Below are 25,531 nucleotides of genomic sequence, written 5' to 3' on the forward strand. Positions count from 1 at the left end.
TTTTTTTTTTTTTTTTTTTTTTGTGGCTAGGTCAGCCAACAATCACCCCTCAAATTGCTTCTGCATGCTACCTACCGTTCGGCAGGTTTTTTTTTTTTTTTTGGAAGTTCAAACTGTGTAGGAGATTTGGGAGGGAAAATGAAAAAGGTGCTAGGGTACTCTCATGGCCCAAGGCTGGTACCTTTTGAGGATCTATAAATAAGAGTTTGGACTGGAGAAGGACTCACACTTGAGCTTTGAGGAAAAGGAAGTGAAGAGGAGAAAAGGTGGTTTACTCCGTGGTGGTTTAAACAAGGTTAGTACCTTTTTTTTTTTTTTTTTTTTTTTTTTGGCTGGAGCCAAGGAGCCAAGTCCTCCTCAAGTTGATTCTGCATGACACCTTCGGCAGGTTCAAAAACTCTTTTTTTTTTTTTTTTGGCTGGAGCCAAGGAGCCAAGTCCTCCTCAAGTTGATTCTGCATGACACCTTCGGCAGGTTCAAAAACTTTTTTTTTTTTTTTTTTTTTTTTTTTTGAGGGTTAGGTCAGCCAAGTGAGCACTTCCAAATTGGTTCTGCATGTCACCTACCGTTCGGCAGGTTCAATTTTTTTTTTTATTTATTTTATTTTTTTTTTTTTGGTTGTGATGGCTGGGTCAGCCAAGTGCTCCCTCACTTCCCAAATTGCTTCTGCACGTTGCCTACCGTTCGGCAGGTGCAAATTTTTATTTTTTTTATTATTTTTTTTTTTTTGAGGGTTAGGTCAGCCAAGTGCTAGGCAAGTGAGCACTTCCAAATTGGTTCTGCATGTCACCTACCGTTCGGCAGGTTCAATTTTTTTTTTTTTTTTTTTTTTTTTTTTTTTTGAGGGTTAGGTCAGCCAAGTGCTAGGCAAGTGAGCACTTCCAAATTGGTTCTGCACGTACTTGTCTAGCTTCCCTTCCCGGATGAGGCCTTCAATGATGTTGCGCAATGTGATACAAGATTCGGTATCATGGCCAGTGAACTGGTGGAATCGGCAGAAGACGCCTGTGTTCGGCATAGGCTTGTTGGGCAGTCTCCGAGGGGGAGGTTTGGGTATAATGGGGGCTTCCTGGACCAGAACATTCTCATAAGTAGTGTTCAACGTGGTGAATACCTCGAACCTGGGCTTCGGCTCAAAAGGGAGTGGGGCACGACCACTTGGCCTGGGAGGGTGGCCTCCGCGGGGCTGATGGCGGTTGTCGTGTCTGCTACGCTTCTCGTTGTTGAAGGTATGCTGGTGGCTGTCTTTCCTCTTAGGGTACTAGGTACCCTGGTGGTCAGGAACGGGAGTTGAATGGTGAGGTTTGGCCGGGGTGGGTGCTGAAGCAGATGGGGAATTACCGAAGGTGCTCCTCGACTGGTTGGCTGGGCCACGTTTGGTGTTAAAGTACTCGGCCTTGGCGTGAATAGCTGCTTGCTTCATCAGCTCCGCATATGTGTTCCATGGGTTGCTGTGGACTAGGTAGCGGAAGTTGGATTCTCTAAGGCCACTTTTGAAAGCGCCGAATGCAGCTCGATCGTCGGTGTCTGGGCAACGAGAGTACTCGTGGCTGAAGCGGGCAGCATACTCCCGAAGGGGTTCGTCCTCACCCTGCCGAAGCATGTACAGATCGTCAGCGGAGTAGAGGCGATCGGTCTGGATCATGAAATGGTCCAGGAAGGTCTGCTTCAGACTGTCGAAGGAGTTGATAGTGCGGGGGTTCAGCCGGTAAAACCAATTCAGAGCTGCGCCACTGAGGGTGGAAGGGAAAAGGAGACACATGCCCTCATCACTAAGGCCCTTGCATCCGAGGGCGGACTGGAAGGAATGGATATGGGTAAGGGGGTCCTCTGTGCCTGCGTAAGAGGCAATACGAAGTGGCTGAATGTCCTTCTCTTGATGATAATTGAGGATGCGTTCGGTAAAGGGCCCAGGGCGAGGTTTAGCCCAGAGAGGCTGGTGGCTGCGGTGTTGCTCACTCTCCAGGCGCCGGACCTTCTCAAAGAGGAGGCGCATGGCTGGGTCAGCATGCGGAAGAGCATTGGGTGCCGAAGACCTGAAGTGTTGGGTGGGTTGGGGAGGGTAATCCTCCCATTGTTCGAAGTCTTCGGAATGGTAGGTCTCCCAGTCTTCGGGGTTGCGAGGTTCCCAGTCGTCCGAGTCCCCCACTCCTTCTTGGGTAAGCACGCGGGTTGGCTTTGGTAGGGGACCGAGGTGCGTCACCCTTGGGTCACTGAGGTCGACATTGATGGGGATAGGCTTCTTCCGCTTCTCTGAGATACGGTCCCGGCAATCTTTGTAGATTTTGGTTGGGCTATGGGGCCGATCTCTTGGTGGGGAGATGTGGAGGGGTCGCGACTTGGTCATCTCCGGATGAAGATGGCCTTTGCCTTTGTCAGGCCTCGACTGGATGGGGGCGCTATGACGGGAGATGGCATGTTGGTTCGGCAGGGTGTGCTCGACATCCTGGGTGAGGTCTTGCTGGATAAATCGATGGCGAGTGTTCTCCACATTGCGCTTTAGGGCTCGGCAATCGTGCTCCAGCTCAACATTCTTAGTGCGAAGATGTTCGTAGTTTTCTGACATCTTGACTACACTAGCGCGGAGGCGTTCCACCTCTGCCTGGAGATCCCCCTCTGCCGAAGGTTTCTTTCGGGAGGAATCCCCACGGGGTGTGGGGCGCTGGGTAGCATGGCTAGCCTCGCTCACCATAGTGGAGTGTGGGGTGTGGAAGAGGCGACGGGGCCTGATAGGGGAAGGAGCCAGCTGGGCTGGTAGAGGGAGTTGGGATTCAGAAGTCGGTTCCCACAGACGGCGCCAAACTGTTGATGCTCTTTTTGGGAGAGGGTCAACTTAGGTAAAGACTTGGGTCTTTGGAGAGGGTCAACTTAGGTAAAGACTTGGGTCTTCAGCAGTTTAGGTGGCTGGGACCTTCAGTATCTAGATACCCTGCAAAAGACAAAGTGGAAGAAACAGTCGTTAAGCTTCGGACACCGGTGTGGTGCCGGCCGAAGGCTCTCCGATGCTTAAGTCAGCTGTAAGTGGTAATTTTGACAGAGTAACAGTAAGAGTGAGAATTTTGTCCCCCCCAGTTACCAGGGTATTGTTCCCTACTTATAAGGAAGTGAAAATGAGAGGTTTGTGTAGATTTCCGATGTGGGACTATGTCCAAGCGCTGTGGTGGCGACACGTGTCCTTGAGATTAGGTTCAGCAATTGGGACCTTCAGCAGTCGGGAGCCTTGGCAGGTGTCTGGCATCTTGGAAGAGTGTCTTCCTTCGGCAGGGGAGAAGGCAAGTCTGCCTTGGTGCTAGTTGTTTTAAGGCTGGACATGCTCGGTTAATTATGGTGTAAACAAGAAATATACACCACTTGAAGGAAGATCAAACTTAGTCCAAACTGCATGGGCTTTAATGGGTTTAATACATGCTCAACAGGTCAGTTCATGATATAAAACTTTCTTAGCTAATTTCATTCATCTTGCATTCTCACTTCTTTCTTAAAAGAAAAAAATGTAGTAGGCAGAAAGAGACCCTGTGCCGCTATACCGCGCTGCGAAGCTGTTAATCTCGTCTCGGATGGAGACCGGTGGGTTCCCTCAACAGGTAACTTTCTAAACTTCTAGCTCATTAGTTTCTTAGAAGGAAAATAAGTAAATATATAAGTAAAGATTATTGCTAGAATATGAATGCTGATGCCTAATTCAGCTTCCATTTTCTCAGAAAATGACTTGCATGGAAATGACAGGTGCTTTCTATAAAAATTGCATGTAACAATACTTTCCCGTTAATGGCTCTTGCAGAATACTCTGCATGCATGTTCTCCACTGCCTTCTAGAGGTGTTTAATTAATATACAACCCAAGATTAAGTCCACAAAATTATTTAAGATAAGTAAATATAATTAATTATAATTTATTAAGTAATTTATGAAATTAATTAAAATACTTAAATACTAATTATTCATTCCATAAAGTATAATTAAAATATAATTAATAATTAATATAATTAAATAAGACTAAGATATTACTTAATTTCAAATATTTAACTAAACAAACTAATTTTGTATGATAAAAAACTCCACAAAATAATTTAAAATAATTAATTACTATTTATTAAGTAATTTATGAAATTAGTAAAATATTTAAATACTAATTACTTACTAAAGAAATAATAAATAAAATATAATTACTAATTAAAGTAATTATAAAAAGGCTATAAGTAAAAACCATTTTGTGTAGTATAGCCGAGCAGCTATACTTAAATATTCGTATATATTAATATATTTTGAAAGTGTAACGCAGCTATACTACTGAAATATATATGAAGAAAAACAAGGAGGAATTGCAACTCCTATAATAACAGGAGAATGATAGATAATGGAGAAGATGAACCAAATTCATATGTGGATCAATAAGCAAAACAAGGAGATCACTTAACCAATAGGTCTTCTGACAACAAACCACATGTTAAAATCTACCTCAAGGTACACTCAACTAGCTAGGTTTAGATCCGGTTATGTCGCATTAACTGTATATTGAGATCGAAATTCTAATTATAAAACCTATTCTTTTAAAAATATATTAATATTTAACAAGTATAGCCGCGCAGCTATACTATTTAAATATTAATATATTTAGTATAGCCGAGCGACTATACTATTAAAGTATATAGCAGTGCGGCTATACTAAATATATTTATATTTAAGCCTTTTTTAATTACTTTAATTAGTAATTATTATTGCTTTAGTGAATAATTAGTATTTAAATAGTAATTAAGTATTTTAAATTATTTTGTGGACTTTTAAAAAAAAAAAATTTATATGAAAAATTAGTTTGTTTAGTTTAATATTTGAAATTAAGTAATATCTTAGCCTTATTTAATTATATTAATGAGTTTTTATTTAATAAATAATAAATAATTAAGTATTTTAATTAATTTCATAAATTAATTAATAAATCATAATTAATTATATTTACTTATCTTAAATAAATTTGTGGACTTTAAAATTATTTTCAATTTCCTTAAAAATAATATCAATTATTAGATTTTTTTTAGTATTCCAAAAATAGATTTGATTAAAATTACTTTTAATTTCTGAATATATTTTAAAAAGGATGGTGAGGGTTAAAGTAGTGATGGTAGATGCTCTAATGAATTTAGATTATTTCCACACAAAAAAGTGATGAGTTTAAATTTCCTTCCATAAGAAAAACAGAACAAATAGCCCCCAATATAGAAAGTCTCATCAATGTTGCGGTGGAAACCAACTTTTGTTGTTTAAAATTTTAGAGTTTGATGAATCTTGGTCCACTATAAGACAATTCTCTTTTTATTGTTGTTGGAGAAATACAATTCACTTTTTTGACTAATTGAGCCGCTAGTCACTGTCCAAACTACATCACCCATTTTTGTTTTTGACTTGTTTACATTTAATTTAGAGAGCTGCTTCTGCTTTTGTCTTTGTCCACCGGATGCTTTCTGTACAAGTAATTAACCTGGTGTCTTGTCCTTCGAGAATTTGAATGACCATGCTCTCTGTATAAAACCAACTTCCTTGGACAACAATTTTCGGTGAACGTCTCAATCTTAAAGATGGTCTTATTTGGACCTCCCAGCAGGAAAATTCAAATGGAAGGTGATTTAATATATATATATATATATGCTCATCCTGTCAATGGGTTCCACGTCTACCACACCACCACAGTAGTGGTGGCGGCTTCCCCTTCCCCTTCCCCTCATGGCACCCAGGATCGAAATCTGGTTACAAATTTAAATTAAGAGGAAGACTATGATTTCAAATAAATGATCTTCACACGTTCACTAAAAACTAGTAATCTAGAAAAAAGATTTGGGTTTGAGAAAGAGTTGAGTTGACCTTGAAATTCTATGTAATTAACATCACATTGAAAAGAATTTCATCAAGCAAAACAACTAATTTATAGCTAAAATGTTAATTAATTATAATCAAATAAACAAGTCGTACAGAATAATATTGGTCAGTGTATCTTAGCAAGAATAAAAAGAAAAAGAAAAAGAAAACCACAATTGCAAGGGGAAGACTAAAACAAGCTGGGGACTTGTCAAAGTTATAATAGAACCAACATGTGATGTTTTACTTTTATTTAGTACCTAAACAGTAGTTTGATTTAGGGGATAAGCATGAGAAGAGAGGAAATGCTATAATTATATATATATATATATATATTCACATAGTCAATATACAGTCTTACCGACATCAATTTGAACAGACAACTATGACAACTATAATGGGAACTCAAAAAAAAAATAGTTAATTGATTTGAGAACTTTGTCGGTTTGTTTGTGGTGTACATCTTGAATGGATGGTCCTCTTGAATCTTCCACAAACTTGAAAACACTAGATGTCAAAACTTCATTGGTTATCCTATGTAGTTTTTCTTTTTGTCATAATCCTACGTGTTTTGTAACAGGAAAGTGGCGGCTGGCTTTGTCCCGCTTCAACAAGGCCTTCCCAGAAGGTTCAATGCTATGAAGATGGATCTCCTCCAGCTTCCGTTTTTCTCAGAGGAAAAGCATATTATCCCATGCATATACACGCCCAGAGTCCATTAAAGCTGTCTGGTAATTATGATTTTCTTCAGGTCTGAGGTACTCTGCTATATTTCTTAATTATTCCAGACGTTTCTGCATTTTATTCAATCATTTTCAATAGTCATCACATGAGATTCCAATATTCATTTCAATTTGCTTTCTATTCCAAAATTTCATATCACAGTTGGGTTTCTTGAAAAATTAAGAATCTGACCAGGTAAATTGGTTGATAGATTGTTTCTATGGATACCCGTCGTGAAAGATATTATCTTTCCATGGAAAGATTTAATTTTGGCCATGGCTCAGCTTCACTCTATTCTAATCAGAATCTTGTAAATGGGTTCCAAGTAAATCAAGAATCCACCAGTCCAGTTCGCCTTTCAACCAATTTGGACCACCCTAGTGAATCAAGTACTTCTTTGAGCTCTGTTTCAGATGGAGATACTATTGACATTAGTGATTGCAATCACCCTGTGCTTAAGTACGTAAGTGATATTCTTCTAGAAGAAGACCTGGAGGGTAAGACCTGCATGTTGCAGGACTGTTTGGCCCTCCAAGCTGCTGAAAAATCTTTCTATGATGTGCTTAATCAGGACGACCCTCCTTCACCTAACCAACTCCCTCTTTCTGTGCACCAAAGCTTTGAGAACTCAGATGATGATTCCCCACATAGTTGTCATAGAAGTAATGGCTCTATTGCTGCAAAGACAGACTGGGTTTTTGATCCTTCAGAAACCTCAAATGTCCAATCTTCTCTTGTTCAGTCTCTATCAGATGCTGGTTTGGTTTCAGATTCACTCTCTGAGATGCATAGTCTTGGGCATTCTGGAGGGTTAGGGGAAGCCAGCAAGTTCCTTCCAAATGTAAAACTTGAGGGGTACCGGTTAATGCCTCCGGGTCTTGATCAGTGGCCTTCAAGTACTAACATACTGATGACAACGCCAGACAATGATGGCTACAACTCAACAAATGGATCAAAGGGAAAGAAAAATCATCAAAGAGAGGATGCTGATTATCCAGAAGAAGGCAGAAGCAACAAGCAGCCAGTTGCTTTTGCTGACGACTCGGAGCCGCAAGAAATGTTTGATGAGGTATTACTTTGTCAGGGGAATCATGAGTTTGAGTCTTGTTCTACTGATGAATCTTTGATAACTGAGGGAAATGGGAAGTTGCAGCGCAACAAGCAAAAAGGGTCTAAAACAGCGCGTTCAAAGAAACAGAATAACAACTGGGAACTAGTAGATTTGAGCACACTGTTAACTCAATGTGCACAAGCTGTGGCAAGCTATGACCAAAGAACTGCAAGTGAACTACTCAAGCAGATAAGGCAGCATTCTTCCCCATATGGTGATGCTACCCAGAGATTAGCTCATTACTTTGCGGATGGCCTAGAGGCACGCTTGGCTGGAGCCAGAACACCATCATACTCTCCCCTTGTTAGTATGCAGATATCAGCTGCTGAAATCTTAAAAGCTCATGAGGTATATGTTACTACATCCCCTTTCAAGAAGCTGTCTAATTTCATGGCGAACAGAACAATTCTGAAACTAGCAGAAAAAGCAACAAGGCTTCACGTTATTGATTTTGGCATTTCGTATGGTTTCCAATGGCCCTGCTTTATCCACCGTCTCTCTGAGAGACCAGGTGGACCTCCTAAGCTTCGTATCACAGCAATTGAGCTTCCCCAACCAGGTTTCCGACCTACAGAAAGGGTTGAAGAGACGGGGCGTCGCCTTAAAAAATATGCTGAGAGATTTAATGTCCCATTTGAGTACAATGTCATTGCTCAGAAGTGGGAAACAATCCAATTTGTGGATCTTAAAATTGACAGAAATGAGGTAATTGTGGTCAATTGTATGAACCGGCTAAAGCACATACCTGATGAGACAGTGATGGTGAACAGTCCAAGAGACATTGTCCTAAAGTTGATCAAGAAAATTAATCCAGACCTATTCATTCATGGGGTTGTCAATGGGACATACAATTCACCCTTCTTTGTCACACGGTTCAGAGAGGCACTCTTCCACTTCTCTGCACTGTTTGATATGTTCGAGGCCAGTGTTCTTCGTGAAGATGAACGGCGGCTGTTGTTCGAAAAAGCTGTATATGGTAGGGACATATTGAATGTCGTAGCGTGTGAGGGACTGGAAAGAGTTGAAAGGCCTGAGACATACAAGCAGTGGCAGGTTAGGAATGTGAGGGCTGGGTTCAAGCAGCTCCCACTAGACCAAGAGCTTTTGAAGAGAGTGAAGAGAATGTTGAAGTTTATGGGTTATCATAATGATTTTAGGATTGATGAAGATGGCCATTGGATGCTGCAGGGCTGGAAAGGAAAAACCACTAGGGCTCTTTCCTTTTGGAAAAAAGCCTAGACCACTATTAAATCTTTAGTGTGTTTGCTCTTGAATTTTTCCTTTAATCTTCCTTCCAGTGGCGAAGTTGTGTTTACCGTATTGTCATGTTGTACTGAGTTGATTGTAAATTTTATTCATTCATCTTTCCAATGGGAGCTTGATCTAGGATTTGTAATATTTTGATCCAAGTTGAAACAGAGCACTAATTGATATGGATGATCAAATGCAGTTTGCTGTACATGCATGTACACTATTAGCGACTAAGAGAGCAAGCCCAATGGGGGGTTTAAAGCAGGGAGCTTCTATAGGGAGGAGCTAATTTGAGGAGGTTATGTGAGGAGGCCCATCTCACCATCAAAAGGGGTGTGGACCCCCCAATGCACCCCCCCTGTACTTTGTTTTTGGTTATTGATGGTGAGATTTCACCTCCTCAAATAAACTCCTCAAATTAGCTCATCATTCTAGCCTTTCCGGTTTAAAGCAGGCTGAACCATCGTGGGACTCCAAGACGTAGCAACCTAAGCCAAAAATCTGTCTCGAATAGCCCACTTTTTGGGCTGTAAATCCCTCAGCCTAGCTAGAGGGATGCAACCACGTACATAAATATAATAGCACTTCCACCCATGGTGCCATGACAAATGGCAAAGGCAAGTAAGGGCAAGCACTATTCATATGAATAGTACCGGATCTAGCAATATTTTTTGGTTTTTTAACCCCTTGTCATGGCAAACCAAGGGCAATTACTCTTCACATGAGATTAATTTTTTTGTTTTATTTTATTTTATGTATGAGATTAATAATAAATAAAAATTGCTAGGTCTGTATAAAAAAGGATTATGAATTTTTTTGGTAGTTTTTCATAATTTGTTTTGATTTTTTTTATAAAAAATTTCTTCGCTGATGTCAGCGCCCTCAAGCAACAGCTCGGTTTGTTCTTGCCTTTGGGCCTGCCCAGTCTTCGTGGAGCCCACCATCTGCCAGGGCTGGATTTGTGCTGTGGAGTGGGTTTCTTCAACTTGGGGGGCTATATCCTTAAAATATTCGTATATTCAAACAGTATAGCCACGGGGCTATACCCTTAAAATATTCGAATATATGTCACGAGTACCGCCGCACGGCTATACTCTTTAAATATTAATATATTTTCAAAATGTATGTTTTACGATTAGAGTTTTGATCTTAATATACAGTTAGTACGACAGAACCGAACCTAAACCTAGTTAGTTGAGTGTGCCTTGAGGTAGATTTTAACAAGTGGTTTGTTTTCGAACGACCTATTGGTTAAGTGATCTCTTTGTTTTGCTTATTGATCTGCATATGAATTTGGTTCATCTTCTTCATTATTTACCATTCTCTTGTTATTATAGGGGTTGCAATTCCTCCTTATTTTTATTTAAAGAGTATAGCCGCACTATACTTTTAAAATATATTAATATTTAAAGCATATAGCCGCACCGCTATACTCGTTAAATATATTCAAATATTTTAAGAGTATAGCTGGGCGGCTACACTTGTTAAATATATTCGAATATTTTAATGGTATAGCTGTGCGGCTATACCTCTAAAATATATTAATATTTAAATGAATATTTTGAAAGCATAATTGCGGGGCTATACTTTATATATATATATATATATATATATATATATATATATATATATATATTTAAAGAGTATAGCCGCGCAGGTATACTCTTTAAATATAAACAAATATTTTAAAAGTATAGCCGCCTGGCTATACGCTTTAAATATATTTGAATATTTATTATTTAAGTATTTAATTAATTTCATAAATTACTTAATCAATCATAATTAATTATATTTACTTATCTTAAATAATTTTGTGGACTTTAAAATTATTTTTATTTTCCAAATATATTTTTTAAATAGTTTGAATTATTAGAAATTGTTTTTAGTATTCCAAAAATGGGTTTGATTAAAAGTATTTTTAATTTTTGAATATATTTTTAAAATAGTTTCAATTATTAGAAAATTATTTTAGTATTCCAAAAATAGATTTGTGACAGGACCCGCCCCAGATTCCTCATTGGAATCCGTGACAAACCATGTTACCATCCGACGTTCAACTGATGATGGGCCCATTTATTAAAATAACACTCTTCCTTGAACAATAACGGAAAAAGGCCCGAGAGTTCTACCCAAATTTCAACAAAGTTTCCCCTGAAAAATGAATAAATCCCAATATTTTCCACCTCTTAAAACAACACATTAAACATCCCAACTAGCAGCGCACACAATGCTAAAGTACACAATTCACAAAATAGGCATCCAACCTCAATTTCAATCCTTCATGGGCAATATCAAAGCAATCTAGGAAATTCTTTAGTTACACAACCAAAATAGTTTTCAAAGGAAATAAACAACATAAAAGTCCTACTATTAAAGTCGGAAGAGCGGGAAGAGTGGCTTGGCTTGGATTCACGAGTCACGTCAAGCTACGGCTTGGGAGGGCGCAAAACAGAAATTGTGAGTGGACAAAAATAAAGTTTGAACATAGTGATAATCGAACGTACTAACCCCACCATTTTAGAAAAACAATACCAAATCATGCAATGAAATCCATTAAATTTTTAAACCATAGTAATCCCATAAACCCGATATAGCATAATATAATAATCAAATTGGACCTTTTTCCTTTAACCAACCCCTTTCCGAGACATATGCTTGTAAAAACACAATATGCAAAGAAAGATCATTATAAATATATAAGTATAAAAACGTATATATATGTAATTACTACACCATCAACAAGTACCGAGGGGAAACAATCCAACACGGGGACTGTTTTGACTAGACATATGGTAAAAATGCATTACCCTATGACTAAGGACGAGCAGTCCAACCAAGAGACTATTGCTCCCCAGCACATATGGCAGAATCGCATTACCGTGAGGTTGAATCCCTTCATACGCGTGCAGACTGCCCAGCCAAGGGCCTATGGCATACCCTGCCAAGGGTGCTGAGGTCCCGACACACCTCCAAAGAGTTACTGCGTGTCAAATGTATCCAGGTATCCAGTAACAAGGAAGGTACATATAACAGTGCAATCAATACCCGATATGCCAAAACCAATATTCCAAAATCATAGCCCAACAATATGTACCAATTCCAAAAAAAAATCCAATTTCTAATAATCATCTCCGAAATCCATATTCTCAAATTCGCAATAATCAAATCCATACACATCCCGATAAAATCATAATCCAAAGCCCAAAATCCATATAATTTATAACTAACAATAAGTTCTAGTAATCCCATAAGATACTATAAAGCCATAATTAAAACATATATCAAATCTCATAATCCCAATAAACCAAATAAACCAAGTTCTAAATCAAATCTCATTTACACATACAATTCCATATTCGAAAAATAATGCTCATTTAAAACAATGTCCACTCACAACAAGTCCAGAGCTGACCGACCCTAAGAGGGTACCTCATGTGGAGTACATGGAGCTTGAGTACCTATTTGATATAACATAGGGATGTAATCAATAAAAGTACCCAACCACGAACTTTAATTCAAAACCCTAGTTCTCGGTATTCAATGTGTGTGCACAACCCTAAGGAAAACGTTTCAAGGTCGTGTCACGTGTTTTAAGGGCCAAGAAGATTTTAGAAAGACATCCAGTCAATTGGGCCCATTGGGCCCACGGGGCCCAAGAACTCCGATTTTAGATCCGTACATTCCTATAGGTTCACAATTCTACTTAACTTTGAAACAACTCAACAATCCACAAAACCTCAAGAATATAACCTCGAAAATAGATTTCCAGAAATCAAACATCTTAAATATTTACCTTACTCCTCTGAATTGGTCTGAAAACCTCAATTCACCCTCCCAATGTGAACAACCACCAAAACACCACTTGGAAACAAAGAAGCTTATTTCAGTTTGTACCACTTCTGAGAGGGCTAAACTTGTTGGATGACTACGAATTTTGGATATGTTGTAGATTACATCATTCTCAACAACTTTCATCAAGGAACCTTTCTCATCTGAGCAAGGGAAATCAACATGCAAGACAAAATCCGAGCCTACATCAACAGAGCATACAAGGATGAACAGGTTACACCTCGATACGTCTTGAGATGGCTATACTTCTTGAATGAAGCTCAACGTTTGACAGATAATAGCCATGACGTAGATAAACAATTTTTGTGTCTTGATAAAATAAGGGGGTGAAAACCCCAAAAAGCAAAAACAAAGACTACATTATATTTATCAAGTGGGCTATAATAGCCCTCAACGAGTCATCAAGCAACAGAGGAAGGCTACATGCAAGAGTGAATAAGTTCACACTAATGTGGAACCAGCAGACAAGAAGTAAGAGAAGACTAGTCTCACCTTGAACACAATTTAAGGTAGATAGACGTATCCAATTGCCTTGTTTTGGATATGTTGTAGCTCTCGACCTCAGCAACAACCTTTGTGAAGGAATAGAGGTGAAACTCGCAATAGAAACTTGCATGCAAAGACAAATTCGTACATAACACACAGTACTAGACAGAGATGAGATGTTCGTCCTCAAACTGGGTTTTGAAGGTGTTTATATTTCTTTGATTGGGCTAATTTTTGGATATGTTCTACTAGACAACCAGATGAACACGTTTGAAGAAGAAGTATTTCTTTTTGGGTTCAGGAGAGAGGGGTTTAGAAGCATGGAACAGAATTGACGGGTTTGGAAGCTATGATAAGTTTAGGAGAGAAGTCTTTGGGGAATGAAGAGAACATGAGCTGGTCAAGACTTTGGTCTATGGGAATTATAAAACTGACCAAGACTTAGGAACTAAAAGAGGCAGGCGTGGGAGGGTCTGACCTTGGGTTTTTAAATTTTGACTTCTCCAAAATTATGATTGTGCTATTGCACTTTCGTAGATCACAACTTCCTCGTTAAAATCTGATTTGAGCCCACTACGTGTCTACAAACTTATGAGAGTGAGCTTTACGCAATGGTGCAACTCTAACTCCCAAAACTAATTCTGAACAAAAAGTGACAAAAAATACCTTACTTCAAGGGAAAAAAAAAATGTCACTTTGCAAAATAAAATAATTAGTTGGGACGGGGTTTTATAATTTGACCCCGCAAACCCTAAATCCAAGTGTCAAACCTTTCGCAAGCCTCAAACCCTAATAGTTAACAACCACGTTTATTCGTGTACATTGTGCTATTAGGTATTAATAGTGCTTTTACCCACCTTTCCTATACCACGGATGTCAGGAACTATAATGTTGTTTTCTTGTAGTGTTAGTAGCAAATGTTAGTATTTTTTGCCTTTGAGCATTGTTGATCCTTTTAGTCATAAGAAAAACAGAATTAATACCCCCAATATATAACTATTGTTGCATTTGGATGAGGAAATTTAAAAATACTAAGGAATTCATAAATGATGGAATTTAAAATAACGGAAATTAATGTTCTAGAATTTGTAAAGTTCCTTGTTTGGCTAACAAATTTAAACACGGAATTTAATGCTTATAATCTTGGAATTTTAGAGATGACAACTATTTAGATAGAATTTAAAGTTGAGATTTATGACCTCCAAATTCCTTTTTTTTTTTCCCACACGAAATTTCTAGATTTCTTTGTTTTTTCATCCAAACATGGGAATTAGATCCTGTTAATTTAGAAATTATGACTTTTGTCAAAATCCCAAGTTTAGTAAGAGCATCCGCAATGGACTCCCTAAACCACTTTCTTAAATAAAATTTAGGGAGGAAGTTGAAAACTTATAGAGAGCTCCTAAAATGACTTATGTGTGTTTTTAGCTAAATTTTAACTAAAAAAAATAATATTGGCTGATCACTTTAACCCAAGGTGTACAATCACCACCCTTCTCAACACTTAACATGTGTCCATAGGCTTAACCATGGTTCTACAAATACGAAGCAAGGAGTTAACTATAGTTATGCTCATGAACACGTGTCAAGTATTAAGAAGGATGATGAGAGTACACATGGATTAAAATATTGAGGGTAGATGCTCTAATGAGTTTATATTATTTCCCAAAAAAAAAAAGGTGATGACTTTAAATTTCCTCCCATAAGAAAAAGAACAAATAGACCCCAATATAGAAAGTCTCATCAATGTTGTGATGGAAACCAACTTTTGTTGTTTAAAATTGTAAAGTTTGATAAATCTAAAAGTTGGATGAATCTTGGTCCACTATAAGACAATTCTCCAACATATGGATTCTTTTTATTGTTGTTGGAGTTGGAGAATTATAATGTTTTAGTTAGTTTCATAGTTCTATATATTTTGGTCACTTTTGACTAATTGAGCCGCCAGTCACTGTCCAGACAACATCACACATTTTTGTTTGCTGTCATTATACATTTGATATAAAATATCAATTCCTATCCTATATGAGAGTTTAATAAAATTTGATTTTAATTGATGCTTTATGTACAAGTAAATAAACTGGTGCTCTTCTGGGAAGGATCTAGGATTTTAAAATGGGATGGGCTAAATTTATCTTATATATGCACCAGAGGGTGGAACATAAAGGTGTAGCTACTGCAATGTACCAAGTCATTCTTTTATTTAGTTAATTTTTTTTTCACTTAAAAGGATTTATGTGTGAAGAGGGTTATCGATGAAAGGAAAATTAGCAATAAAGTGTTCGTAAAAAAAAAATTATAAATATATATAAAGAGAAGTTGGCAGTAGGCTAAAAAAGTAATAACAAGAAAAATACTTTTCATTTTAGAGAGAACTTTATAGAGATGTCCTACACAAGAATGTTCTGGAATAGTCGAAGAGAATTCAATTAATTAGTTTGTCTCATCTTCTTGTCCTTGAGTGTATTGTTGGATGAGTGATGAACCTGTGAGTCTTTGGATGTGAGCGTGGCATGATTGTCATTAGTAGGTATGGGTGGGCTAAATTAAATTTTAGGCTGATAAAATAACAACTCACTTGGGCATAGCACATGTTAGTCCCTTCTAAGGACCGTCCCCAGTGCTCTACCAATGCGTTCCCACCACTGTGTTGGTGGATTTCTTTCTCCAATGTAACCAAAAAAATAAGTAAATTGGTGCTCTTGTCCTTTGAGAGTTTCAACGACCACGCTCTGTGTATAAAATCAACTTCCCTGGACAACAAATGTGGGTAACCGTCTCAATCTTAAAGATGGTCTCATTTGGACCTCCCAGCGGGAAAATTCTATAATATATATTTTTGGGTCAACAAAAAATATATGCTCATCCTTATGTGATGATGAAAACGAGATTGCCAACAGGTTCAGGACATCTCTCTTTCAAGGAGACTAACTTAGTGGAAAATGACATTGACTTGCATATCAGAGGTCTCAGGTTCGAATTCCCACAACATCATAGTTATGCGTGTGTGAAAAATCTCCCTCTCCTTTAATTTAGACTATCACTAGTATTTTATAAAATAAAAAAAATAAAATAAAAAGAGAATGAGTTGAGTTGACCTTGAAATATTATGTAATTAACATCACACCGAAAATTTTCATCAACCAACAACAACTAATTAATCTAAAGCTAAAATGTTAATTAAGTATAATAAAACATACTTGTCGTATAAAATAACATTGGTCAGTGTATCTTAACAAGAATTTAAAAAAAAGAAAAAGAAATTGCAAAGGGAAGACTAAAACAAGGTGGGGACTTATCAAAGTTGTCTTAGAACCAACATGTGATGTATGCTAGCAATTTTCTCTCTAACCTTCTTCTTTGGATTTTCTCTATTTTTTGCTTGACATGTGTCATTCTCCTTACACTTAAAATAATGTCATTAATATATTATAAAAACTAATTTTTGCTTTCCAAGTTTACCCTTATTAAATGTATTCAATTTATCCAAAAAAATTTCAGAACTTTCTTACCATCTTATTACTTTTTTTTTAATAAAGAAAATGTCTGCTTTTAAAAAAAAGAAGAAATGTCCCTTTTTTAATTTTTTTTTTTTTTTTTTAACACAAAGGGTTTAGATAGGAAAAAACAAAGTCCTTCTTACAACAATACCATCTTGTGTAGCTTGATCAACAAAATATTCATGCATGTCTGAGGTCCACAAATTATAATTTCCCTATTACATATAGTAGATATGCACCTTAATTAATACAAATATATTAGTAATAAACACAAATAAATCATATATGACAATATTAACTACCATTGGGGTGCTTACGGATGTGAATGACTTTTTTAATCTATCTAAACCCTTTGTGTTAAAAAAAAGAAAAAAAAGAAGACATTTCCTCTTTTTTTTAAAAGCAGACATTTTCTTTAAAAAAAATAATTGACATTAAAAAAAAATTTAATAAGATTGTAAGAAAGTTGTGAATTTTTTTTTGGATAAATTGAATATATTTAATAAGGGTAAACTTGGAAAGCAAAAGTTAGCTTGTATAATATATTAATGACATTGTTTTAAGTGTAAGGAGAATAACACATGTCAAGCAAAAAAAGGAAAAGATTAAAGAGAAGGTTGCTAGTATTCTTCAACAAATTTAGTACCTAAACAGTAGTTGATTTAGGAGATAAGCATGAGAAGGGAGGAACTACTATAATTATATTATATATTATATATTATATATTTTTCCATTTCACATAAACCAACTCCTTAAAAAATTCACATAGTCAATCTTCAGTCTTTCCAACGTTAATTTGTTAATTGTCAATAATCACGCATGGATTTGACTTTGGTGTATGGTCCTCGACTCTCCCAGAAACTTGAAAACACTTGATGTCAAAACCTCATTGGCTATCCTATGTGGTCTACAACTGTAATAATATAGAAAAGTGGCGGCTGGTTCAACGGGGCCTTCCCAGAAGGTTCATTGCTATGAAGATGGATCTTCCAGCTTCTGTTTTTTCGCAGAGGATAAGCATATTCTCCTATGTATATATATACACGTCTAGAGTCCATTAAAGCTGTCTGGTAATTATGATTTTCTTCAGGTGTGAGGTACTCTGCTATATTTCTTAATTATTCCAGAAGTTTCTGCATTTTATTCAATTTTTGTTTGTTCAATCATTTTCCTGTTCATAACATAAACCAGTTTGCTGATATTGTGCAAATCTGAATCTTGTTATCTGTTTGTGTTCTGGGTATCTCTCACTCGTCCAATTGGGTCAAGTTCTTATTTGGTGAGTCTCATCACTTGAGATTCCAATATTCATTTCAATTTCCTTTCTATTCCAAAATTTCATATCACAGTTGGGTTTCTTTAAAAATTAAAAATCTGACCAGCTAAATTGGTTGATAGATTGCTTTTATGGATACCCTTCTTGAAAGATATTCTCTTTCCATGGAAAGATTCAATTTTGGGCATGGCTCAGCTTCATTCTATTCTAATCAGAATCTGGTAAATGGGTTCCAAGTAAATCAAGAATCCACCAGTCCAATTTGCCTTTCAACCAATTTGGACCACCCTAGTGATTCAAATACTTCTTTGAGCTCTGGTTCAGATGGAGATACTATTGACATTAGTGAGTACAATCGCCCTGTGATTAAGTACATTAGTGATATTCTTCTAGAAGAAGACCTGGAGGGTAAGACCTGCATGTTGCAGGACTGTTTGGCCCTCCAAGCTGCTGAAAAATCTTTCTATGATGTCCTTAATCAGAATGACCCTCCTTCACCCAAGCAACCCCCTCTTTCTGTGCACCAAAGCTTTGAGAACTCAGATGATGATTCCCCACATAGTTGTCATAGCAGTAATGGCTCTATTGCTGCAAAGACAGACTGGGTTTTTGATCCTTCAGAAACTTCACATGTCCAATCTTCTCTTGTTCAGTCTCTCTCAGATGCTGGTTTGGTTTCAGATTCACTTTCTGAGATGCAAAGTCTTGGGCATTTTGGAGGGTTAGGGGAAGCAAGCAAGTTCCTTCCAAATGTAAAACTTGAGGGGTACCGGTTAATGCCTCCGGGTCTTGATCAGTGGCCTTCAAGTACTAACATACTGATGACAACGCCAGACAATGATGGCTACAAGTCAACAAATGGATCAAAGGGAAAGAAAAATCATCAAAGGGAGGATGCTGATTATCCAGAAGAAGGCAGAAGCAACAAGCAGCCAGTTGCTTTTGCTGATGACTCGGAGCCGCAAGAAATGTTTGATGAGGTATTACTTTGTCATGGGAATCATGAGTTTGAGTCTTGTTCTCCTGATGAATCTTTGATAACTGAGGGAAGTGGGAAGTTGCAGCGCAGCAAGCAAAAAGGGTCTAAAACAGCGCGTTCAAAGAAACAGAATAACAACTGGGAACTAGTAGATTTGAGCACACTGTTAACTCAATGTGCACAAGCTGTGGCAAGCTATGACCAAAGAACTGCAAGTGAACTACTCAAGCAGATAAGGCAGCATTCTTCCCCGTATGGTGATGCTACCCAGAGATTAGCTCATTACTTTGCGGATGGCCTAGAGGCACGCTTGGCTGGGGCCAGAACTCCATCATACTCTTTCCTTGTTAGTATGCAGATATCAGCTGCTGAAATCTTAAAAGCTTATGAGGTATTTGTTACTTCATCCCCTTTCAAGATGGTGTCACATTTCTTGGCGAACAGAACAATTCTGAAACTAGCAGAAAAAGCAACAAGGCTTCACGTTATTGATTTTGGCATTTCGTATGGTTTCCAATGGCCCTGCTTTATCCAACATCTCTCCAAGAGACCGGGTGGACCTCCTAAGCTTCGTATCACAGCAATTGAGCTTCCCCAACCAGGTTTCCGACCTACAGAAAGGGTTGAAGAGACGGGGCGTCGCCTGAAAAAATATGCTGAGAGATTTAATGTCCCATTTGAGTACAATGTCATTGCTCAGAAGTGGGAAACAATCCAATTTGAGGATCTTAAAATTGACAGAAATGAGGTGATTGTGGTCAATTGTATGAACCGGCTAAAGCACATACCTGATGAGACAGTGATGGTGAACGGTCCAAGAGACATTGTCCTAAAGTTGATCAAGAAAATTAATCCAGACCTATTCATTCATGGGGTTGTCAATGGGACATACAATTCACCCTTCTTTGTCACAAGGTTCAGAGAGGCACTCTTCCACTTCTCTGCACTGTTTGATGTGTTTGAGGCTAGTGTTCCTCGTGAAGATGAACGGCGGCTGATGTACGAAAAATATGTATATGGTAAGGACATATTGAATGTCGTAGCGTGTGAGGGACTGGAAAGAGTTGAAAGGCCTGAGACATACAAGCAGTGGCAGGTTAGGAATGTGAGGGCTGGGTTCAAGCAACTCCCAGTAGACCAAAAGCTTTTGAAGAAAGTGAAGAGAATGTTGAAGTTTATGGGTTATCATAATGATTTTAGGATTGATGAAGATGGCCATTGGATTCTGCAGGGATGGAAAGGAAGAACCATTTTGGCTCTTTCCTTTTGGAAAAAAGCCTAGACCACTATTAAATCTTTAGTCTCTTTGCTTTTGAATTTGTCCTTTAATCTTACTTCAATTGACGAAGTTGTGTTTACTGTTTTGTCATGTTGTAATGAGTTCATTGTTAATTTTATTCGTTCATCTTTCCAATGGGAGCTTGATCTGGGATTTGCTGTATTTTGATCCAAGTTGAAACAGAGCACTAATTGATATGGATGATCAAATGCAGTTTGTTTTACATACATTTATACTATTAGCGGCTCAGGGTTTCTTGGCTAATGCCTATATTTAGCTTCTAAATCTTGTTGTACATTCATTTCTAAAGGCTTTGCTTTTATGGTTCTATCTCTTTGTTGGTAAATTTGCTTTTACGATTCTCTGACTTGTGTTTGGTTTGGTTGTTTTTCATGTGTTTATAATGAAAATTTATATATCCAACTTCATCTCTCGCCCACAAGACCCTTTTCGTATCTTTACACATTTGAACAAACAAACAAAAAAAGACAAAACAAAACAGTGCAAAAGAAAAGAGCAAACAAGACGGCTTTTTTGAATTTGATGTTTTACTTTTATATTTTTTGAATCTGATAGTAGTTTTGATCAAAGAGATGATCAGTGGGCATGGCCCTGAGGGTGACGGCCATGGCCCTCAAATTTGGGAGGCCTCAAAATTTTGTGTATTGACCAAAAAGAAAAAAACAAGGCATATATAAACTTTTATGTATTTAATTGAAGCTAAGGTTTGTTGATATGTATTCCGAATTGAGCCGCCAGTCACTGTCGAAACAACATCACACATTTTTTTTGCTATCAATATATATTTGATACAAAATATCAACTCCTATCCTCTATGAGAATTTTATTAAACTTGATTTCAATTGATTTGTGTATTGCCATCTGAGAGCTGCTTCTGCTTTTGTCTTTGTTCTTCGGGATGCTTTATCTTTTATCTTTATGTACAAGTGAATAAACTGGTGCTCTTGTCCTTTGAGAATTTCAATGGCCATGCTCTCTGTATAAAACCAACTTCCTTGGACAACAAATTTGGGTAACCGTCTCAGTCTTAAAGATGGTCTTATTTGGACCTCCCAGTGTTGGAAATTGGCTCAAATGTAAAAGAATTTTGGAGTTGCCCATGTGAGTCAAAGTTAGTTGCCCATGTGAGTAAATGTTGGCTTACTATGAGGTCAAAAAGGGTGGATTGTTTGGTAGCCATCCATTGGTAAGTTTGGTAGCCAACAAATGAATAGTTGAAGCTTGCATTCACACTCTTGCATCTTTGGCTATAAATTGGAAGCAAATGGTTCCATTTGAAGCATCCCACCAAGTGTTGAGTAGAAGAGGAAAATAGCAAAGAAGGCATCTTGCCAAAGAGAGAAACATTTCTCTCTAGTTGTTCTTTGCTTTGTATTATTGTTTTCTCTTCAATTGTTGTGAGAGTGAGACTTGGGTGTATTTGGGGCTTTGGGTTTTCTTGAGTGATAAACACTTTGTATACTCTCTTTGATTATAGTGAATTACTCCGTCGTCTCCAAACTGGATGTAGGCATTGCCGAACCAGTATAAATCTTGGTGTTCTTGTTGGTGTTGTTTTGTGTTCCATTTATCTCCTGCTAGTTGTTGTTTATTTTTCACTCACAATTGGTTGACGCTTCCGCACAACAAGTGGTATCAGAGCTCCAGTTTTCGACTGGGGTTTCGTAGGAGTGAAAAATTCGTCGGAGCTACAGTTCCGTGAATAGTGCTGGTGCTACAGTTCCCGTGAACAGTGAACTGCTACAGTCGTGAACAGTGCTGTATTTGTGAACAGTGCCGGAGTAGATGGCTGGGGATAAAGACGAACTTGTGAAGGAGAAGGAGTCGGCATCGTCATCGTCGACATCTGCATCCAATAGACATCCAATTGCTACTACGAGGTTAGAGGTTGATAAATTTAATGGCTCTAATAATTTTGGCATGTGGCAATGTGAAGTTATGGATGTGTTGTATCAACAAGAGTTGGATATTGTTTTGGAGGATAAACCCAAAGAAATTGATGATAAGCAGTGGAAGAGACTTAATCTTCATGCTTGTGGCTCTATTCGATCATTCCTTGATAAGGAGTTGAAATACCCGTATATGAAGGAAACTTCTGCTAAGGAGTTATGGACAAAATTGGAGGAGAAGTATATGACCAAGAGCGCAGAAAATCGGCTCTTCTTGAAGAAGCGACTCTTCCGATTTCAATATCGTTCAGGTATTTCTATGCACGAACACCTCAATGATTATAATAAAATACTTGCTGATTTAGCAAACCTTGATGTGAAAATTCCTGACGAGGATAAGGCACTATGTTTGTTAAATTCATTGCCCGATGATTATGATCATTTGACAACTACTTTGTTGTATGGAAAATCCGAGGTGAAACTTGAGGAGGTGTCTGCGGCATTGGTGAATCATGAGTGTCGTAAGAAGGACCAGATGACTCACAATTCACAAACCGAGGCACTAGTTGCAAGGGGTCGAACAGAGGAAAGAAAATCTGGGAAGCGGGGAAAGTTTCCTGCCATAGACGAATGTGCCTTTTGTCGCCAAAAGGGTCATTGGAAGAAAGACTGCCCCAAATTGAAGAACAAAGAGAAGGAGAAAGCGGATTCTGAAGCAAATGTTGCAAAATCTGGAGATGATGATTTCGAGTTTGCTTTGGCTAGTTCATATGCTGATGGTCACTCCGAGGAGTGGATTTTGGATTCAGGTTGCACCTATCATATGTGTCCCATACGGGAATGGTTTTCTAGCTTCGAGGAGCTGGATGGTGGAGTTGTTTTGATGGGCAATAATAATGCTTGCAAAACACAAGGGATAGGCAAAATCTGTTTGAAGATGCATGATGGAACAGTCAGAGAATTGAGTGATGTTCGGTATGTACCGGATATGAAGAAGAATCTCATCTCATTGGGAGCTTTGGAATCCAAGGGTCTCAAGATCACCATGGATGGTGGAGTTCTTAACGCTGTGTACGGGGCATTGGTGGTGATGAAAGGTACAAGACGAAATAACTTGTATTTCTTGCAGGGGAGTACAGTTTTTGGTGGAGCAGCTATCACCAAAGCTGCTGACGCAGATAGCACAGACACCACGGAGTTATGGCATATGCGTCTTGGGCATGCTGGTGAAAAAGCGTTGCAAGGATTGGTGAAGCAAGGCTTATTGAAGGGTGCAAAGGCATGCAAATTGGAATTTTGTGAACACTATGTGCTTGGTAAGCAAACTAGAGTGAAATTTGATACCGTTATTCACCACACTAATGGCACTCTAGATTATGTTCACACTGATGTTTGGGGACCTTCCAAGAATGCACCTTGGGGAGGTTGCCATTATTTGGTCTCCGTTGTTGATGACTTCTCTAGAAGAGTATGGGTGTACACCATGAAGCGTAAAGATGAAGTCTTGAAGATATTCCTGAAGTGTAAAAAGATGATTGAAACGCAAAGCGATCGAAAGATCAAGACTCTCAGATCAGACAATGGTGGTGAATATAGGTCTGATCCTTTCTTGAAAGGTTGTCAAGATGAGGGTATTGTGAGGCACTTCACGGTTAGGGAGACACTGCAACAAAATGGGGTGGCGGAGCGCATGAACCGTACTTTGCTTGAGAAAGTTCGGTGTATGTTGTCTAATGCTGGATTAGGCAAGGCGTTTTGGGCTGAGGCAATTAGTTATGCAAGCCATCTCATTAATCGGTTGCCGGCTGCTGCGAACGAGGGCAAAACGCCCATGGAGGTATGGTCTGGTAAACCTTGTACTGATTACAAGTATTTACACATATTTGGTTGTTCTGCTTACTACCATGTCAGGGAAAGCAAGTTGGATCCAAGAGCAAAGAAAGCTCTGTTTATGGGCTTTAGCACTGGCATGAAGGGATACCGACTCTGGTGTCCAGATGAGAAGAAATTTGTTGTAAGCAGAGATGTGACTTTTGATGAGACTACTATGATTAACCAGAACAAGCATGAAGGTGAAATTGAAGCTACCAAGACCATGAGTAGTTCAAAGCAGGTGGAGTTACTAAAGACTCCAGTTGTTCCAGTAAGGTTTGATGAAGAGGAGGCACCTACCCAAGAGCCTCCACAGCAACAAAATTGGGTGTATGCCAAGAAGATGGAATCCTTGGAAAAGGATAATGTAAGATTCGAAGCCAGATTGGTAGCTAAATGCTATGCTCAGAAGGAAGGCATTGACTACAATGAGGTACTTTCTCCGGTAGTAAAACATTCTTCTATTCATATTTTGTTGGCTTTGGTTGCGCAGTTTGACCTGGAGTTGGCTCAACTTGATGTCAAGACTGTTTTCTTACATGGTGATTTGGAGATCTATATGTCTCAGCCAGAAGGTTTTAGTGTTGCTGGAAAGGAAAATTGGGTTTGCAAATTGCAGAAATCATTGTATGGCTTGAAGCAATCTCCAAGACAATGGTACAAGCAATTTGATAAGTTGGAGAAGCCAGTTTCGTTGTTCAAGTTTAAGCATTGCTTGGACTTGATTGGAATTCGTAAAATTTGTTGATTGCCCCTTGGGGGGATTGGGAGACGACCATTGGGAGTGTTACTATGAGATGTCGACGTACATGTTGAGCCAAGGTGGAGATTGTTGGAAATTGGCTCAAATGTAAAAGAATTTTGGAGTTGCCCATGTGAGTCAAAGTTAGTTGCCCATGTGAGTAAATGTTGGCTTACTATGAGGTCAAAAAGGGTGGATTGTTTGGTAGCCATCCATTGGTAAGTTTGGTAGCCAACAAATGAATAGTTGAAGCTTGCATTCACACTCTTGCATCTTTGGCTATAAATTGGAAGCAAATGGTTCCATTTGAAGCATCCCACCAAGTGTTGAGTAGAAGAGGAAAATAGCAAAGAAGGCATCTTGCCAAAGAGAGAAACATTTCTCTCTAGTTGTTCTTTGCTTTGTATTATTGTTTTCTCTTCAATTGTTGTGAGAGTGAGACTTGGGTGTATTTGGGGCTTTGGGTTTTCTTGAGTGATAAACACTTTGTATACTCTCTTTGATTATAGTGAATTACTCCGTCGTCTCCAAACTGGATGTAGGCATTGCCGAACCAGTATAAATCTTGGTGTTCTTGTTGGTGTTGTTTTGTGTTCCATTTATCTCCTGCTAGTTGTTGTTTATTTTTCACTCACAATTGGTTGACGCTTCCGCACAACACCCAGCAGGTAAATTCTATAATATATGCTCATCCTTATGTGATG

At 38.2% G+C, this 25,531-nt stretch overlaps 1 protein-coding gene and 1 pseudogene across 3 annotated transcripts; both read left to right on the forward strand.

The window, feature by feature from the left end:
• The first annotated feature begins 6,398 nt into the window (after positions 1-6,398).
• Positions 6,399-9,092, forward strand: LOC110770011 (scarecrow-like protein 30). Of its 2 annotated transcripts, none has more exons than XM_088255224.1 (2): positions 6,399-6,607; positions 6,784-9,092. In XM_088255224.1, the coding sequence occupies exons 1-2, from the start codon at positions 6,587-6,589 to the stop codon at positions 8,920-8,922; spliced, it is 2,160 nt and encodes a 719-aa protein (XP_088111350.1). In that variant the 5' UTR covers positions 6,399-6,586; the 3' UTR covers positions 8,923-9,092. The 2 variants fall into 2 exon arrangements, with proteins under 2 accessions (XP_088111350.1, XP_021829776.2); XM_021974084.2 differs by having other exon boundaries at positions 6,399-6,580.
• Positions 9,093-17,678: 8,586 nt separating this feature from the next.
• On the forward strand, positions 17,679-20,530 carry LOC110770006 (scarecrow-like protein 30 pseudogene; annotated as a pseudogene). Its single transcript, XR_015836679.1, has 2 exons — positions 17,679-18,048; positions 18,168-20,530. The product of XR_015836679.1 is annotated as a scarecrow-like protein 30 pseudogene (transcript).
• Positions 20,531-25,531: the final 5,001 nt, after the last annotated feature.

Source organism: Prunus avium, chromosome 6 (assembly GCF_965620075.1).
Source record: "Prunus avium chromosome 6, drPruAviu1.hap1.1, whole genome shotgun sequence".
NCBI lineage: Eukaryota > Viridiplantae > Streptophyta > Magnoliopsida > Rosales > Rosaceae > Prunus > Prunus avium.